General features: G+C 37.1%; 1 protein-coding gene across 3 annotated transcripts in view; it reads left to right on the top strand.

The window, feature by feature from the left end:
- Positions 1-20,164, top strand: part of SRBD1 (S1 RNA binding domain 1) — a 197,987-nt gene that overhangs the window by 103,415 nt on the left and 74,408 nt on the right. For all 3 annotated transcript variants that reach the window (XM_047852771.1, XM_047852772.1, XM_047852770.1), the window contains exon 16: positions 9,027-9,109. In XM_047852771.1, coding sequence (XP_047708727.1) covers positions 9,027-9,109 — 83 coding nt within the window. The remainder of the gene's footprint in view (positions 1-9,026; positions 9,110-20,164) is intronic.

Below are 20,164 nucleotides of genomic sequence, written 5' to 3'. Positions count from 1 at the left end.
AAATTAAATGCTTGAAAGTTAATAATAAAATTAATAAGATACTCTAAGATCTCATATTATTACTATAAAATATTATTTATTATAACTTATTGGCAAAATTAATATATTAACCTAAATATATTTATATTGCAAATTAAACACGCATAATTTATTGCTAAATATTTGTCAGATGACCAGTTTCTCTTGTCTTGCTAATGCGGTTTCATTTAATGTTTAAAACAGCCTGCTTTGAGTTTAGTCACATTAAGTTGCTTTGGTTTCTGTTTTGTAGAATAGTTAAAATCTTGTGTGTGAAGAAATTAAGATAGTTTGATATGTCCTGTGAAAATAATTTGTATTATAAGGAAAATGTTAACTCTGGTCAGAACATTTTTCTGTGTAATAGCTGGAAATTTAGACTTTGTGAGGGACTTTTGAAAAAAATTTTAACTTAAAATTTCATTGGCTATTCTTCAAGTTTCATTGGCTATTCTTGAAATATGTACCTGGAGATACATATTTGAAATTTTTTGCATTAATCTGAGGCTAAAAGCCTACTTACATCCAAAAGAGCTTGTAGTTTCCCTTTGATTGTTTGCTCCATGATACAGTCCCCTGTCTAACATGGTCATCTTCTCAAACTCAGATCCCAGCTCAAAATTTTGATCCTTCTGTGAAACTTTTCCCTGTCACAGCAGTTCAGTGTGGGCTTTGTCTCCTTGCCATGTGCTCGGTCGGAGGAGGAGATATAGTAATCATATTGGGAACTGCTAATAATTGCCTTAGTCTCATAGTTGCCCTTTGAGACATTTATTATTCCCACTTTACAGATGAGGAAACCAAGGCTTAAAGAGGCCACATAACGAATAAGTGTATATATATGTACTTCTATAATAAAAGGATACTTTTCTTTCTTAAATAATAAAATTCAAAACCTTCCAAGTTGGTGGCACTGAAAGATAATCTTCTAACAGAACGTTTGAGAGAAATATTGTCTGGGGGGTGGCAGTCTCTCAGACCTCCCACTGCTACAGGGGCTGCTGTTTCCTCTTCACCACTGGCCTACGTGGGTAATTGTCACAGTGTTGTGGGTGAGACAGGATTACAACATCCCAACAAGACTCTCTGAAAATAGGAGATAATAAAAAGAGGAATCATTTGGGGCGCCTGGGTGGCTCAGTCGGTTAAGCGTCCGACTTCAGCTCGGGTCACGATCTCGCGGTCCGTGAGTTCGAGCCCCGCGTCGGGCTCTGGGCTGATGGCTCAGAGCCTGGAGCCTGCTTCCGATTCTGTGTCTCCCTCTCTCTCTGCCCCTCCCCCATTCATGCTCTGTCTCTCTCTGTCTCAAAAATAAATAATAAAAACCTTAAAAAAATTTTTTTTAAATAAAAAAAAAAAAGGAATCATTATATGGTCCTACTTACTCAGATTCCAAAGGCTGGCTGTGTCTTCAGTGTGTGATTCACCACAGGTATGCCTTCCTTCTGTGATTCAGCTTGCTCTCGTATGGCAGTGACTATGTTTGATCCATATCAACTGAAAAAATCTACCTAGACATATTGAGTCTTCCAGGAGTGGTCCTGAAGGCAAATACTGAAAGAAGCTCGGAGTCTCCATTCTTGGTTTTCTAGGGCCGCCACCTTTTCAATTCCTGATTTCTGACCAGAGGTCCTTCTCTTTCCTAGTGACTGATGCCAGGGATGACTTTATACTTCATTTGAGACCTATGCTACCTATGGGTGTGGGTTTTACTTTTTAACCCTCTGTAAGTTTACTCTGTCTGAACGTAACAGAACCTTAACATTCATACAGTGTTAAACATAACGTAAGATGACCTTCCGATCACTACATCTTCTGACCTGTTTGTCAGCTTATTGAAAGCAGAGGTTATCCTTATATGTGCTTATAGTCTCCCATAATAAGTTCATCATACATGAGAGGCATTTCAATTGGATAGATAGAATAGTAGGTAGGTGATATTAAAATGTTTATTATAGATTTCTGACTTAAAAAAGAAGATTGAGTATACCTGTTATTCCTTTACTCCTTTCTGAACTCCCACCAAAATGACAGTAACATGACAGAAAGAAGGCAGAAACTCAGGACAAGGAGGATGGAGAGGAAAGAACAGCAACAATCATTTTGAAGCTAGAAAGCAGATGACTGAATAAGAAGTAAGGTAGCCAACTTGAGAGAGTTGAATACTAAGAGAGCATGTAGAAAACAGAACTAACCTGAAGTGGTCATGGAACCCTTATAGGTTCAGGAAATTCACCAGGTTACCTTTAGAAGTATCTTGTGAGGGCAGTGGGTGGGTCTAAAGTAAGAGGATTGGTTGAAAGTTTTGTTTAAAGGGCAATTAGACCAAGTTAAACCCAGCAATTCCACTCCTAGGTGTATACTCAAAGTTGAAAACAAGGACTCAAACAAAATACTTGTACACTGTGCTTATAGCAGCACTATTCACAATAGCCCAAAGCTGGGAACAACCCAAAGTCCATCTGTGGCTGAATGGATAAACAAAATGTGGTATATCCATACAATGGGATATTATTTTTAGCCATAGAAAAGAAGTACTGACATGTGCCACAACATGGATGAACCTTGGAAACATGCTGAGTAGAAGAAGCCAACACGAAATGCCACATATTGTATGGTTGCATTTATATGAAATGTACAAAATAGGCTGAGCTATGAAAGCAGAAAGCGGATTGGTTGTCATCGGGCACTGAGAAGAGGGGAAAATGAAGAGGGACTGCTTAATGGGTACAGGGTTTTCTTTGGGGGGCGTTGAAACTGTTTTGGAACTTGATAGAGGTGGTGGTTTGTACAACAGTGTAAGTATAATAAATGCCACTGAATTGTACTCATTGGTTAATTTTATGTTACGTAATTTCACTTCAATTAAAAAAAAAAGACCTTCCATTCCACACAGTTAAGTGATTGTTCTTTCACCTTTGCAGAAGACCGGAGATTTGTTTCTCTGGAGAGGGCTAAACAGAAAGTCTGTATACTAGAGGACACAGGTTATACATGAGAGTTGGGATACCTACTGAAGAAGGGATTAAATAATTACTTACATGCTGATGTAGAGATCTTGGAGAGCACTAAGCCCTCCATGCAGGAGATAGGGGAATTCTGACACCTAGACAAGAGAAAATACCTAAAGAACTCAGATGAGAGGTACAAACAGAAATGGGCCAAATCACCATATAATGAAGCCCACAGCTGATAAACTTCACATTTAGGCAAAGCACTTAGAGGCAGCTTTTTGGTACCCTCTTCCTGATGGACAGTCAAGGGTCACCTGTCATTTAAGGAAACTTACACTGTTAAAGATAGATGGTGGGGGCAGGGGGGGGGGGGAGGGGACAGTACAGAAGCCACTTGGGTGAAATAAAGACTTTAGAAAAAGAAGAAAAACTTTTACATCCTTAGAGAAATGAAAGATATTTCATTCATTTAAATAAACTTTACATAAAATAAAATTCACCCTTTTTAGGTGAATTTTTGAATTTGTCTATGCATTTTGAAAAGCTTAAACTAGTCGGGTAACCACAACCACTGACACCACAATCAAGATAAAGAATATTTTTATCAGGTCAACAGATTTGTCAGCTTCTTGTTCAGAAATGTAGTTATTAATTAGGGGATCAAGATCATTAATAAGCTTTATAATGAAAAAATTCTTATTTGGAGTTGTTGAATGAAAAAAGACAGCACTGGGAAATTTTACTTACCTTCCTCTGTTGCTGCCTGATGGCAAGGGGAAATTTAAAATGAGGTGAGTGTTGGACTTTAGAAATAAAAATTTCCACTTTGATATTCTTAGATAACAGAATATGTCATATTTTTAGATAACAGAATAAGGCAATTTTTTTTAAATCTCACTAACCTTGAGATCATGACCTGAACCAAAATCAAGAATTGGATACTCAACCAACCAAGCCACCCAGGCAACCCCAGAATAAGGCAGATTTAGGAGAATACAGTTATTAGTCTTTTAAGCAGGAAGTTTATTTGCTTTAGAAGCTTTAAGATTCTAGATATTTCATAGAACTGAAGACCAAAACCCATACCTTTTTATCCTTCAGATAGAAGGCATATTATGAAGGAGAGGGAAACAGTGCTTTCAAGGGTGCTACATACAGTGGTGCAGGTTGTACACTGTACATCCTGCCTAACCACATGCTGAAGCTCTGGTTGCTTACCTTTAGCACTCAGTCTGTGCTCCCTGCCCCTCTTTTTGGTGTAACTAACAGAATTTTTCCCTCTAATGCTTAATTTTGTCTCAGTAGCAGTTGAGTTGTCTCCCTTTACACATCGAGTTACATTTTTCCCATTTAACAAGTTACCATATATTAAAGACTAAATTCCTATGTATCCTTTTTGTCATCTCTTCATTGGTCTGTCTAATGTGCCACAATGCAAGAAGCTCTCAATTACTGTGGCTGATGACGTGATTTGCTTTAATCTTCTTTTAGTGGCACTTTTCTTTTTTTAATGTTTTTTTAAAATTTATTTTTGAGAGAGAGCGCATGCGCGCGCGCGCACACACACACACACACACACACACACACACACAACAGACGCGCGCGCGCGGGGCAGAGAGAGAGAGAGAGAGAGAGAGAGAGAGAGAGAGACACACACACACACACACACACACACACACACACACACACAGAGAATTGGAAGCAGGCTCCAGGTTCCGAGTTGTCAGCACAGAGACTGATGCACAGCTTGAACTCAGAACTACAAGATCATGACCTGAGCTGAAGTCGGATGCTTAACCAACGGAGCCACCAAGATGCCCCTTAATGGTGCTTTTCTTATGCATTTCTTTTTTTCCATATAAATTTTAGAGCCATTTAATTAATATTTTTAAATCTCTAGAATATAAAGTGAACTTCTTTCTGTTAAATTGGCACTTTTATCTACGTTCTGTACACATAAAAAATTTTTTTTTAACATTTATTTATTATTGAGAGACAGACACAGAGCATGAGCAGGGGAGGGGCAGAGAGAGGGGGAGATACAGAAGCAGGCTCCAGGCTCTGAGCTGTCAGACACAGAGCCCGATGTGGGGCTCAAACTCACAAACTGTGAGTCAAAGTTGGATGTTTAGCCGACTGAGTCATCCAGGGGCCCCTGTACACTTTATTTTTATTACTCACAGGCGATATACAACACAGTAAATGGATTGTCCTCCGTGGTATTTTCTTATTGGTTGTTGATGGCATATGGTACTGCTTAGTTATTGTCTGGGTGTCTTTTAAAACCAGCCAGTTGAAATGTTGCTAGTTTTGATATTTTTTCAGTTGACTTGCTTGGGTTTTCTAGGTAGTCAGTCATCATCTGCAAATCGTCGTCATCATCATCATCATCTAGTTTCTATCTCTTCAGTAATTATACCTTCCTTTTCTTGTTCAGTTGCGTTGACTAGAATTTCCTGAACAATGGTGAATAGTAACAGTGATATAGAGATATATTGACATCATGTGGGCAAAATAGTATTTGGCATATGTTTGGATATACTACATTTAAAAAAATATAGGGGTGCCTGGGTGGCTCAGTTGATTAAGCATCTGACTTGATTTCAGCTCAGGTCATGATCCCATGATTCATGAGTTCAAGCCCCACGTCGAGCTCTGCTCTGGCAGGGCAAAGCCTGCTTAGGATTCTCTCTCTCTCTCTCTCTCTCTCTCTCTCCCTCTCTCTCTTTTCCTCCCCCACTTGTGCTTTCTTTCTCTCTCTCTCAAAATAAATAAATAAACCTAAAAAAAAATAAAAATACATAACCACTTCATTGACATATAACTTACACAGCCTCAAATTTGCCCTTTTAAAGTGGATAAGTCAGTATGTTTTAGTACAGTCAGAATTGTGCGGCCATCACCTCTATTAACTGTAGAACAGTTTCATCCCAAATAGAAACCCAGCACCCATTAGCAACAGTCCCCCTTGCCCTCTTCCCCCCAGCCTCTGATAAATACGAATCTACTTTCTGTCTGTATGGATTTGCCTATTGCCAACATTTCATATAAATGGAATCATTACAACATGTGGTCTTTTGTACATGGCTTCTTCCACTTTAGCATAATATTTTCAAGGTTCATTCACGCTGTAGCATGTATCAGCACTTCATTCCTTCCCATTGCCAAATAACTTTCCATTGTATGAGTATATCACATTTTGTTCATTCGTTCATCTGTTGATAGATATTTGGGTTGCTTTCACTTTTTTGGCTGTTATAAATGATGCTGCTATGAACATTCATGAATAACATTTTATGTAGACATATGTTTTCACTTTTCTTGAGTGTATACCACCTACGAGTAAAAATTGGGGGACATATGGTAACTCTGTGTTAAACATTTTCTAGAATTTTGTTTTCTATCTACTGCTATGCTTTCCTCCCTGTTTATTCTCTGTCTCTTTCACTATGTCAACCTTTTCTTCTCTATCTCACAGTGTGAATGTGCCCCCAACCTTTGGGCCATGACTCTTCCTTTCTCTTCAGTCTCTTTATCAGCACTCTATATAATTCCCTTTGCCTGAGCTACCTATCTGTCTCTTACCTTCAGGAATCTGTTGTCAGCCTGATCATTCTCAACCTACGGGTAGGCATTACTGTTAATTAAATAACTTCTTTCTTGTGTACCCTGACAGCACTATCTTCTCTTGAAAGCCTGGACATACAACTTTCCAGTGCTACTTCCAACAATGTTTAAGTTACCTCCTTCAAGAACAATGAACATCCTTCAAATGAACAATGGTCATTTTCCTCTTGTCTCCCATCTCTCCCATGCTTGGGTTTTTATGCTCTGTAGAGTGAGTAGCATCTGAAAGCAAAACACCAATTCTGGAAATATTAGGATCTATGTAGAGGTTGTGTATTGGGGACACTGTAATTCCAGAGGCTCTTAGGACGTACTGGAGAACTGTCATGTCCAGTTTATTGTTGCTGCATTTAGCAATATCAGGATGAACAGAGGAGATGCTAGCAGTGAACCAGTTAGGGAGGAACCAGGTCGAAAATAAGTTAAAACCCTTTTGTGTATTGAAAAACTTTTTAAAATATGGAAATCTGCTCACACTTAACAACTTATACAACTGTCTAACAACTGTTTCTAAGTATAGATTTTCATAATGTGGGTTTTCCTGAAGGGGTAGATTTGAGAGATTTACTTATTTAATATCTTTTTTTTAAATTATTATTTCTAATATTGCCTTCCTGCAATGGATGTTCTGATGCCTGTATTTTTTCACTTGGTTTACTGTTGTGGGTTCTTGTTTGTTTTTTGTTTTAAATCTGAAAGTATTTTGACTATGTATGTGTTTGAAAATCAGTCTTATTGGCTAGAATAAAGGAATGCTGCTTGCTTTCAGAGACTATGAGATGTTTCCCTGGTGGCATCTATTCTTACTGTGTAATTATACGTGTGATTACTGGGGGGAGGCATTTCCCCTGTAACCTGCAGTGCTTGCACTCATTATTAACCTTTTGTGAGGTTTGAAAAGAAAGTGTATGTGAAGGCCTTGGAGTTCCCATCTCTTTGGTGGGGAAATAGGCAGATTATATGACACCAGCTTATCGCTGTCTGCTAGCTTTGTAAGCTGCCATTGTCACTGTATGTTAGAAGTAATAATAAAGATATGAAAAAGACTTGAGTGACCATGCAGTGAACTTGATGCTCAGAGTAGGTCTTATCTCTGGTGAAGAGATGGTACAAATCAGTGACAAGAGAACATGATAGTCCCTTACATGAGGTGGCTTCTGTTGCCAGACCTTGAATAGTTTAACACAAGAACAGGCATGGGATCTCCTCTGATGGCCTTCATGTTTTCACTAACTGAGTTTGTATTTCATCCAACCGTCTGTGTAAGTAGATGACAGTGACTAGCTTTCTTGAATTTAGAAGAAAGCTGTTTGTAGGTAAGGACCCAATGTAACTATATTACTGGGGAAAAGAAAAAAAAAAGCTGTCTTTGGAGGCATCCTTAGTATTCATATTACATTTCTTTTCTCCAGCTAAATCTATCTTTTAATCTAAATTAGATATGAAATTTTGTTAACATTTTGTAAAAAAAAAAAAAAAAAAAAAGACAATAAATGATGACCAAGTATAAAACCATGACAACAGATAAAGGAATGTTTGAAGCTAACTCAAATCTCTTGAACATGGATTGTGATGTTCAAGAAAGGGTTGTGATTTAGAACTGTGAATGTGTTAAGAGTCAAGCATTTGTGGGGCGCCTGGGTGGCGCAGTCGGTTAAGCGTCCGACTTCAGCCAGGTCACGATCTCGCCGTCCGTGAGTTCGAGCCCCGCGTCGGGCTCTGGGCTGATGGCTCAGAGCCTGGAGCCTGTTTCCGATTCTGTGTCTCCCTCTCTCTCTGCCCCTCCCCTGTTCATGCTCTGTCTCTCTCTGTCCCAAAAATAAATAAAAAACGTTGAAAAAAAAATTAAAAAAAAAAAAAAAAGAGTCAAGCATTTGAGACTCGGATCACAGTCAAACTTGCAATCGTATTTAAGGCAGTACAAGTGTGTTCAACAAGCAACTGATGTGGTCTCTGGTTGCAGTAAAATATGATTCCGTCAGTTACTCATCATTATCAGGATCTTGTCCTAGTAACATATTTGATGTGCAAATGTATGTCATAATCAGGATTATTTAAAAGTAAAACAAATATATATATACTTGTTTGTTAAAGCGTGAGGTGCCCTACTATGCTGTGTTCAAAGAATGAACAGATAATTGTGTACGCATAGTAACTGTTTTCTGTGTTTTTCCAAATGTATAACCCTTTCAACCTGTTTGTGCTCAGAAATGCCTAGGGATTCTGGTAACAAAATTAATCCTGAAATTTTGCCTTTACTTTTTTTGTGTGAAAAAAAAAAAGAGATACTTTGAAACTTAAATTGCTGGTCTCCTTGTGTGGGAGAAGAGGGAAGGAATTAAATACTTGCATTATGAGGAAGTAACATAAGTAATTATCTGGATACTGCTTTTCACATTAAGCCATACTTATTTTCTGTTTTTTCAGTTTCCATAGCAAGGCGTGTACAAGACCCATTAGCTGAGCTGGTGAAAATTGAGCCAAAGCACATTGGAGTCGGAATGTACCAGGTAAAGCAGTGTGGGTCATTTACTTTATGAAACCCATCAATAGTATGCAAACTTGGCACCGTAATTAGGTGTCAGTGGAAATAGATTCCCACTTCCAAAGGTTTTACAGTTTATGGGAAGGTAGTTAGGAGTTATGTTATTAGGGAAGGAGGGAACTTTTTTTCTGGTGTTTATGGTTTGGATCAAGATTTAGAATTGACTGTAGTCCGATTTAAAGATTATTAAAACATTAGCTCCAACTAGTAACTTAATCCAGAGAGTCTCTCCTTTTACCATTATTATAAAAAAGGAGAGGATATGAAGCAAGGTGAATATGTTGGCTCTTTGTGTAAACCAGTATGAAATATTGATCTTTATTGATCTTTGAGGAAGAAGCCTGTGGTACTTACTGTACCTTCTTTCTTTTTTCTGTTCCTATTTGATTATTATAATTAATTTTTGGCCATTACCCAGGATGAGCTAAAGCCTTTCAATTGTTACTGTGTAGTAGTCATGGTAGTGGTGCTTCTTGTTGTTACTGTATTTTCAGTTCTTGAGGTCGTATGTGTTCATTGGGCAATCAAGGCCGACACTAAATCTTCGCAAAGTGAATCCATGGTAGCTTATCTTTAGAAACCTTGAGTTGAATTATTTTTCTCTTCAATGCAAGTCTTTTCTAAACCTGAAATCAATGTTATCTTCTGTGTAATTGCCATAGGAGCTGAATGATACGTTCTATACTTTTCTTTAAGGAAATGTATTAGAGCACGGAATCTGTGACCACTAGAAATGGAAGAGATTTTAGAAATTATTTGACAGAAAAGGAAGCTGTGCCCTACAGTAGTTAAGATTTTTATTCAGAATCACACATTGGCAAAGCCTGAACTAATATACTAGACTTAACTGGGAGTTTTCCCATTTTGTTGACTGGGCCAGCTAGGTGCCCTCTGGGAGTATTCCCATTTTTCTTTTCTTTTCTTTTCTTTTCTTTTCTTTCTTTCTTTCTTTCTTTCTTTCTTTCTTTAAAAATTTTTTAAGTTTATTTACTTATTTTGAGAGAGACAGAGATAGCATAAGTGGGGGAGGGGCAGAGAGAGTGAGAGTGAGAGCGAGAGCGAGAGAGAGAGAGGAAGACAGAGAATCCCAAGTAGGCTCTGCACTGTTAGCTTGGAGCCCTATATGGGGCTTGAACTCACAAAACCATGAGATCATGACCTGAGCTGAAACTGAGAGTCAGATGCTTAACCGACTGAGCCACCCAGGTGCCCCCCATTTTTCTTAATGTTTGTTTATTATGAGAGTGAGAGAGAGAAAGAGCGAGTAAGCTGGAGCAAGCAGGGGAGGGGCAGAGAAAGGGGGAGAGAGAGAATTCCAAGCAGGCTCTCTGCTGACGGTAGAACTTGATCCAACAAACTGTGAGATCATGACCTGAGTTGAAATCAAGAGTTGGAGGCTTAACCGACTGAGCCACCCAGGTACCTCAGAGTATTCCCATTTTATAGCAAGTTAGACTAAGAAGCATCTAGACCTTTGACTTGTTCATTTGGGAAGGATTGTTGCTGAAAGGACAGACCTAGCTTTAGATAGATAGAAATGCCTAGTATCTAAAGAGTACAACTAAGCAATTTTGTTATATAGGCATTGTAGTTAAGAGGAATTGTGGCTATATTAGTTCAAGATGAAGTTGTGGAATGCCTCAGCAAGGTAGTAGAACAAAGAACAGTCAAGCTCATAGAACCCAGGCAAGCTAATAAGCTATTGGCATCAAAAAAGTCTTTAATAAATAGCAGAGACCTAGCCTCCAGATTCTTCAGATATATAGCATTTAACATGAAAGAGTTTGGAATTCATTCCAGTAGCAGTGAGAAGTAATGGTAGAGCTTTATGCAAGGGAATGATATGATCAGATTTGTATTTTTAAACATTGGCTCTGGCTAATCTGGGGAGAATGCCTTAGAAGGGAAGAGGAGAAGCAGTTAAGACCAGTTCAGAGACTTATATAGCTCAGGTGAGAGATGATGTGGCTTGGACAAAGTTAATAGCAGTAGACATGGAAAGAAGTTAAATCTCTTGCAGGGACTACTTGGTAATAATTGGAGGAAAGGGAATTGTCCAGAATTTGCTCCAAGGGTCCTGGTATGTGGATGACGCCTGACTAAAACAGATTTGGTGGGGATAAGATGAGTAATTCAATTTTGGATGCGTTAAGTTTGAGATGCCTGTAAGAAATCCAAGAGATGGCAAATAGAAGTTGTATATACAAGTCTGAGATTTAGAGGAACGGTCATGTTAACATTGGAATACATGCTTCTCAGCAAATAATGACACTGAGAAAGTGATCAAGATGGTAAACTGTCATATCTTATGATATCCTTTAACTACACTACCACTACCACTGTCATATCCACAGCTCGACCTTCCATAAGATGACAGAGAAGGTGAACATGTTTATTGGTATCCGTATAAACATGTATTTACATGAATAAATTGATAACATGGGAAAAGAAGAAAGGGTTGGTGGATGGAAATTTCAGGAATTCCTGAAAGGTCTTAAGCATGAGGAAGCAAATCCATGGAAAAATAAAACCTGATGGAGCGATAGCTCAAAATATACAGATCAGTAGTGTTCTCAAACCAGTCATGTTCAAGTAGTGGGGAGGAGGCCTGTAGTATTAGATAAGGAAATGCACATACAGTGACTAGTCCCATACTGACGCCCTTCCTCCATATACCATGAATCCAAACTGAAGCACTGGGTATAATCCAGAGGCCACAGAGAGGCTGGGAGATCCCTCAGGTAGCCTCTGATTGTCAGGAAGCTCAAGGAGCCTCATGCTGGGAAGACAAACTCCTGACATATGCCTGACACCAGGCATCATATCTCACATTCCCTACATTATCACCAGACGCTAGATAACCCAGGTAGGCTAATAAGCTACTGGCATCAAAGAAAGAGAGAAAGAGTTAGAGCAAGCAGGGGAGGGACAGAGAAAGGGGGAGAGAGAGAATCCCAAGCAGGCTCTGCGCTGACGGTGGGGCTCGATCTCGCGGTTCGTGAGATGGTAAACAAAAACAGCACACACAGACAAATGGAGGCTCTGAAATGACTTTGCTACTAAGAATCACTAAACATTTGAGGGAAACCTATCTTAGCAAAAAGAAGCACCAAATGTAATAAGCAAAAAATAACAAACCATGAATAGGCAATAGACTTTGAAATAACTAAAATTAATATTCAGAGAGGTAAGAGAGGTTATTGTATGTATAAAACAAACCTAGGATAGAATGAATTAAACCAATCTTAGCATTAAGAAACACGCTTGTCAAGATAAAAAAAAAAAAACAACACAAATGGAATAAAGTGGACACAGCTAGAAAGAAATTAATGAATTGAAAGATCGAGCTAAGAGATTCTTCAGAATGTAGTCTTAAACTGAGAAAGATGGACAGTATGAACAAAAAGTCATATATAGAGGCCATTTTATTTTTATTTTTTTCTATTTTTGTTTTGTTTTGAGGCCATTTTAAAGCTTCAACATTCATCTTCCAGAAAATTCAAATAAAGACAATGGAAGAGAGTTAAACTCACAGAAATGATAGGAGGAAATTTCTCCAGACTGATGACAGACAAGTCTTTAAAAAGCCCAGTGAGTACTGAATAAAAGAATAACTGAAGACCTACACTCAGACACCTTCATATGAAATTACAGAATGCTAGTGATAAAGGAGGAACTGACTAAAAGCTTCCAGAGAGCACACAATTCACTTCCAAAGAAAAGAAGCAGTCCTATTATAGGGAAAAACAAGTCATACAAGATAAAATGCAGTAGTTTTGAAGTTGTGGGAAAAATTTTATTTGAGCCCATAATTCTATATTCAGATAAATCAGCAATTCAATGTGAGCAGAAAATAAAAACATTTTTGGACCTACAGTGATTTACCTTTTTGGATTGTTACAGATCTTCTTTGAAAGAATTATTTATGGAAGTACTCCTGAGCCCGAAAAGGGGGTGGTAGGGACCAAAGAAGGGAAAGGCATGTCATGAAGACACAGTATTGAGGTAAAGAAACAGTGGAGAGCTTTACAGTACACACATGTGCAGTAAAATGTTGAGCCTCATAGTTTCTGATCTATGATGTTCATCTTTAAATATGTCAGCTTAAAATGGGAGGCAGAAGAAAAAGAAGTGAAGTATTAGGATTCTTTTTCAGGAAAACGATAAAGATATAGATTAGCTCTACACTTGTTTAGAGAAGCATAATCTGAAATGTATGAAGAATAATCGCAAATAGGACATTTAATGTAAATCATGAGACTAAAAAATTAGAAGTTAATCATTCCAACCGAAGGCGGAGAAAACAAGGAAGTATCATAAATAAATAAAGTATGTGATGACAGGAATAAGTATAGGTAATAGGTAAAGGTGAATGGGTTGAATTCCCCTTGTAGTAGAATCCCAGACTATTAAAAATAAAACACAGCTCTTAGCTGTATGTCTGTGTGAGATAGTTCTAAAGAAAAAAGCAACCTTGAAATTAGAAATGTGGAGAAAAATATTCCACACAAATGAAAAAGCAAGTCATAGTACTGCTAGTATCAGATGAAATAGAATTTAAGGGAAAATGCATTAATGAGGTCAAAAAGGGATATTTCATATTAATAACAGATATAGTTTCCCAAAAAGATGTAATTGCCCTGAACATTCTATGTTATCTAACAACATAGCTTCAAAACATATGCAGTATTAAAAACTTCTAGAGTTAGAGACAAATATACTTTTTTGGTAAGTCTTAATAGACTACAGTATATTAACACATAAGATTTTAAAAGCAGCTTTATTAAGATATGATCACATACCATACATACATACATAAATTCACCTATTTAAAATGTACAAGTCAGTGAATTTCTATATATTCAATGGGTTATGAAACTATTATTGCTATCTAATTTTTGAACATTTTCATCACCCTAAAAGGAAGCCTGGTGACCGTTAGCAGTGACTCTCTACTGCCCCCTCCTTCCCTGCCCCAGGCAATTACTAATCTGTTTTGTTTTTATAAATATGTCTGTTTTGGATATTTCATACAAATAGAATCATACAGTATGTGGCTTTTGGTGACTGGCTTCTTTCATTTAGCATAATATTTTCAAGGTTCATCCATGCTGTAGCACAAGTCATTACTTCATTTTTTTCTTTTTTGTTTTAAGTTTATTTATTTATTTTGGAAGAGAGAAAGAGCAAGCACAAGCATGGGAGGGGCAGAGAGGGGAGGGGGAGAGAGAATCTCAAGCAGGCTTTGCACTCTCAGTGCAGAGCCAGATGCGGGGCTTAAACTCCTAAACTGTGAGATCATGACCTGAACCGAAATCCAGAGTCGGATGCTTAACTGACTGAGCCACCCAGGTGCCCCACTTCATTCTTTTTTATGGGCAAATGGTATTCCATTGTATGTGTATAGTACCACATTTTGTCTATTAATTCATCATGTGATAGAAATTTGGGATATTTCCATTTTTTGGGTATTATGAGTAATGCTATTATGAACATTCTGTACAAATTTTTATGATGTATATTTTCATTTCTTTTAGATACATACCTAGGAGTATGTTTGCTAGGTCATTTAACACATAAATTTAAAGCTAGATAATGAACTAGGGAAATTATTTGCCACAAATATATATGTATATATGATAACTACATATTTTATTATTAAGGTTTTGTTCTTGTTGATTTGCATACAATTGTATATTATTTTACATAAAACCTTTACATAAAATATGTAAAGAGCATTTAGACACCATTCATCATAGATGAAATAAAAATTTCTCTTTAACAGGGCACCTGGGTGGCTCAGTCTGTTAAGCGACCAACTCTTGGTTACCACTCAGGTCATAATCTCATGGTCTTGGGATCTAGCCTCACATTAGGCTCTGTGCTGATACCGTGGAGGCTGCTTGTGATTCTCTCTTTCCCTCTTTCTCTGCCCTTCCCTTGGTCACTCACTCTCTCTCAAAATAAATAAATAAACTTAAAAAAATGTTTCTCTTTATCAAAGAAACCCAAATTAAACAAGGGGATATCATTTCAATCTAACAATTGAGTCAAGTTGTAATAAAATGATAAACATCTGTGCAGGTGAGAAGGCTACAGTGAAATGATCATTCACATACACTGCTGGTGGAAGTATAAATTGTTATTTCTAGCAAGTAATACCTATCAAGACGCACTTTTATTTTTTTTTTAATTTTTTTTTTTAATTTTTTTTTTTTTCCCAACGTTTATTTATTTTTGGGACAGAGAGAGACAGAGCATGAACGGGGAGGGGCAGAGAGAGAGGGAGACACAGAATCGGAAACAGGCTCCAGGCTCTGAGCCATCAGCCCAGAGCCCGACGCGGGGCTCGAACTCACCGACCGCGAGATCGTGACCTGGCTGAAGTCGGACGCTTAACCGACTGCGCCACCCAGGCGCCCCAAGACGCACTTTTAAAGAATGCATCCCATTGACCTGGTAGTTCCCCTTTTAGGGATCTCTTCCAAGGCCATGTTAAGAACTGCTGATAAGGGTGCCTGGGTGGTTTAGTGGGTTCCAACTCTTGATTTCAGCTCAGGTCAAGATTTTTTGGTTCCTGATATTGAGCCCCATGTCAGGCTCTGCACATACAGCATGGAGCCTGCTTGGGATTCTCTTGCTCCCTCTCTCTGCCTCTCCCCTTCTGGTTAGCGTGTGCATGCACGCTCTCAAAAATAAATAAACATTAAAAAAAAAAAAAGAACTGCAGAGGCTCCTGGGTGGCTCAGTCAGTTAAGCATCTGACCTTTGACTTCAGCTCAGGTTATGATCTCACAGTTCGTGAGTTTGAGCCCCACATTGGGCTCTGTGCTGGCATCGTAGAGCCTGCTTGGGATTCTCTCCCTTCTCTCTGCCCTTCCCCTGCTTGTGCTCTCTCTCTCTCAAAATAAATAAATAAACATTAAAAAAAATTGCTGATAAGATTTATACACGTTTGCTATTATAGCAAAATTATTGGAAGCAACTACAATAGAATAATATATCCACCAATTGAAATATTGTACAACCGTTAATACAGGCTTTCAAGGAGGATTTAATGACATGAGAAGTTGTTCTTGACATAATATTTTAAAATTGCAATAAAATTGATACAGAATAAAGCCAATTTCTGTTTGAAATACATAGATACACATTTACACTGAAGAAAAAAAACTGGTTGGTGACTGATATTTATATTTTTGTTGGTGTGATTAGGAGGTTTTATTTTCTGTTTTACTTTCATTCAGATTTTCTATAGGGAATATATGTATTAGGAAGAAATTGTTGTAAAATACATATCCATATCCATATCCCAACCAATGGTCCACTTAATTTTTAAGCCTTGACACAATAGACTTCCAATATAACCAGAGTGGGACTGAATTTCTTTTCAGTTGGGACCTCTAGATGCTTTGAGTATAAATTTAATACTTGAATTTATTCTGATTTAAAATATAAGTAGCTAGACAAACATTGTTGATTTTAAAAATGAAAGCTATTCAAAGAAAGAATGTTAAATACTTAGATGAAATAATAGAAGCTATATTATTATTTCAATAGAAACTAAAATGCTTTTGGTTTAATAACGGCTAAAAATGTTAAAGGCAGCATTCCAATCCTTGTCTTAGAAAATAGGGAGACCTGATTTTAAAAACACATGCCTGTCATAATTTCTGGAGAGAGAGGCTGCCAGTGTGGTTGAATGACAACATATCCCTAACTGACCCCTAAAGACTTTGCTGGAAAGTGGCTTGGTGTTACTCCCAAGCAAACACTCTAGGGTGAGAGCAGGATGATGCAGGGTTGGCTCTGTTGAGTTCTGTGGGACATAGAGAGTGTGGTTTAGCTTGGCCTTTTCATATCCTGAGAGCACAGCTTAAGTAAGTTGGATTTACTTGTTCTTTATTTCTTCTTTGGACCGTGTTTTAGATACTTTTGTGCTCATTAACACCTCAATTTGTTAATGAACATGTACAGTAAAGTAGGAAAGACAAAACAGCCCTCTTCCTCCTTTCGTGCCTCTCTGTTAGATCATTTGATGATTTTAGAGAATGAAGTGGTGTTCCAAAATGAGTTTTTGGAACCCTTAGTGGATTTTCTGTATCCAGGCCATTTTTATTCCTTAATATTATGGATAATGGAGAAGTCACCGTAAAAGGAAAATCATCTTCCCAGCTGAAATTTTTCATGGTAGAACTTCAAAGGTGGGAATTTGTATTTTATTTCCCTACTCCCCCACTGTGGGATCAGTTCCGGGTAAAAACAAAAAGGCAACTCTTCAGTAGTGATATTACTCTGTTAAAACTGTTTTATAGGTAACATGGATTATGAAATGTTTTAGTTTAGATCTGTAAAAGGTAATAATATTATGCCTGCAAAATACCTGTAAAAGGTAATATCATATTGTTTGCCCAAATCCTTTTAAACATATTAATCCCTTAATTATTTGTTATTGTAGAGTGGGATATAGGAAAGAGTAGAGTGGATGTTCACTTAGATGACTTTTACCTGGATTTTCGCTCCCTACACTAAAGCAGTATTTTGAAATAGATAAAGCACAGAAGTAAAACATGGAGGAAATTTGTGCTAAAAATCAAGCATCACTTACGTTGATGAGTTCCTTGCCAAAATGTTTTTACAATCTTGTCCCTTAACTGTAAGTCCCAGCTAATGGCCTGTTATCTAAATCTGTTTTATCTGGTATTGTAAATGAAAATCAAACTTAGCCTTGCACTTTAGATATTTCATTCATTTGTGACCATAACTGAACTATTTGTGTAACTGAACAAAAACAAGTAATTGACTTTGGGAGTATGAATAAACTCATGTATTACAATTTGGTAATTATTCCTTAAACTTAGTTTTAAAATGTATTTTTTTGGGTATTTTTTTCACTTCAGGATGAATTATGCATCTTTTCATTGAAGTATTAGCTTCAGTTTTCTCAGATTCTTAGAAATTCCCGACAATGTAATAAGTCATGTATATGTACACACGCCCTAGTATAACACCATACTTATCTTTAAATGAAATGTGAAATGTTAGTATGATTTGAAGAAACTGTTATCAATAATGCCTTAAATTATTAACAATGAAATAATTTCCTTTATCTTTTGTTTGCTTACTCTTTGTATATCATTGACCTTGGACAATGAAACGAGATCAATTTCAGTTTCTACTCAAGTTCACTTTTTAGTTTTCATACATCAGCACAAAGTGGTAGGATTTCTAAAACATTAAGCTGTTTTCATGGTGTTTAAAACTAGTAATTGTTTAGGATGATTGAAAAAAATTACACATGACATTAAAAGTACTACAGTAAAGGAAAAGATTAATACATTTTACTGCATTGGAATCTAAAACATCTCTGGATCATAACACAGTATATAGAAAATCCACAGACAGGAAGAATGTTATTTGCAACACATATAATCTGTAAAGGACCCAGAATATATATAAAGATCTACAAATCAAGAGGAAAAAAGACAAAAGTTCATCAGAAAAATAGGCAAGGCATATGAACAGGCAGTTGACAAAAGCAGACACACAGACACACACACACACACACACACAAATATTTTTTAAATGATCACTTTCACTAGTAATTGGGGAAATGCAAACTAAAGCCAGTATAGGAAACCTTTCAGGTTGTCGAAACTTAGTCTGACAGTTTGGATGTTAGCAACTATGTGGAGTATTGGGAATTTTGTATATAACTTGCAGGAGTATAAACTGGTACAACCTCTTTGGAGAGCAATTGGATATTAATAAAGCTGGTGATGGGGATTCTTTTCAGGTCAACAATTCTGTTGCTAGATATACATAGCCTTGAGAATTTTCTGAAATGTGCACAGGAAGACATGTATAAGAAATTCAATGAAATACTATTTATAGCAGTGAAAATTTGGAAACAGTATGTCCAACAACTGGATAACAGGAAAATAAACTAGACTATACTGAGACAGTGGAATATTATACAGGAGTGGAGATGACCCAATTAGAGCTATTGGTATTAATATGGATAAACTTCATAAGTATGTACATTATTATAGGATTGGTATAAAAAATTTCAATATGAAAAGTAATACTGCATACTATTTGTGAATACCAGTATCTATAGTAAGAATATAGAAATAAGCACTGGAATTTACAATTGTGATTACCTTGGATGGGCATGGAATGGGAATTGCAGTTGGTTCCAGTTGGTTTTAATTTCTTCCTTACATTCGTGTATGTGTGTGTGTGTGACAGTGAAGTTTTAAAGAGTCAGGAAAAAACAGCTACTTTCAATTTTCAGTGAAAATGAGAAAAAAACCCACATTTGTTATTAAGTTGAATTTCTCTTGATAATATTCCTTGAAATTTTCATCTTTAAGTCCCTAATTTTGCACCAAATACTTTTTTTAAATTTTTTTATTTTTTAAATATGAAATTTATTGTCAAGTTGGTTTCCATACAACACCCAGTGCTCATTCCAACAAGTTCCCTCCTCAATACCCATCACCCACCCCCCATCAACCCTCAGTTTATTCTAAGTTTTTAAGAGTCTTTTATGGTTTGGCTCCCTCCCTGTTTTTTGTTTTTGGTTTTTTGTTTTTCCCTTCCCCTCCCCCATGGTCTTCTGTTAAGTTTCTCAGGATCCATATAAGAGTGAAAACATATGCTATCTGTCTTTCTGTGTATGACTTATTTCACTTAGCATAACACTCTCCAGTTCCATCCATGTTGCTACAAAAGGCCAGATTTCATTCTTTTTCATTGCCAAGTAGTATTCCATTGTGTATATAAACCACAACTTCTTTATCCATTCATCAGTTGATGGACATTTAGGCTCTTTCCATAATTGGCTATTGTTGAAAGTGCTGCTATAAACATTGGGGTATGCCCCTATGCATCAGCACTCCTGTATCCCTTGGGTAAATTCCTAGCAGTGCTATTCCTGGGCCATAGGGTAGATCTATTTTTAATTTTTTGAGGAACCTGCACACTGTTTTCCAGAATGGCTGCACCAGTTTGCATT

The sequence above is a fragment of the Prionailurus viverrinus genome, chromosome A3 (genome assembly GCF_022837055.1).
Source record: "Prionailurus viverrinus isolate Anna chromosome A3, UM_Priviv_1.0, whole genome shotgun sequence".
NCBI classification, from domain to species: domain Eukaryota; kingdom Metazoa; phylum Chordata; class Mammalia; order Carnivora; family Felidae; genus Prionailurus; species Prionailurus viverrinus.
Note: the sequence above shows the minus strand (reverse complement) of the source record. Positions and strands in the feature narration are given on the sequence as shown.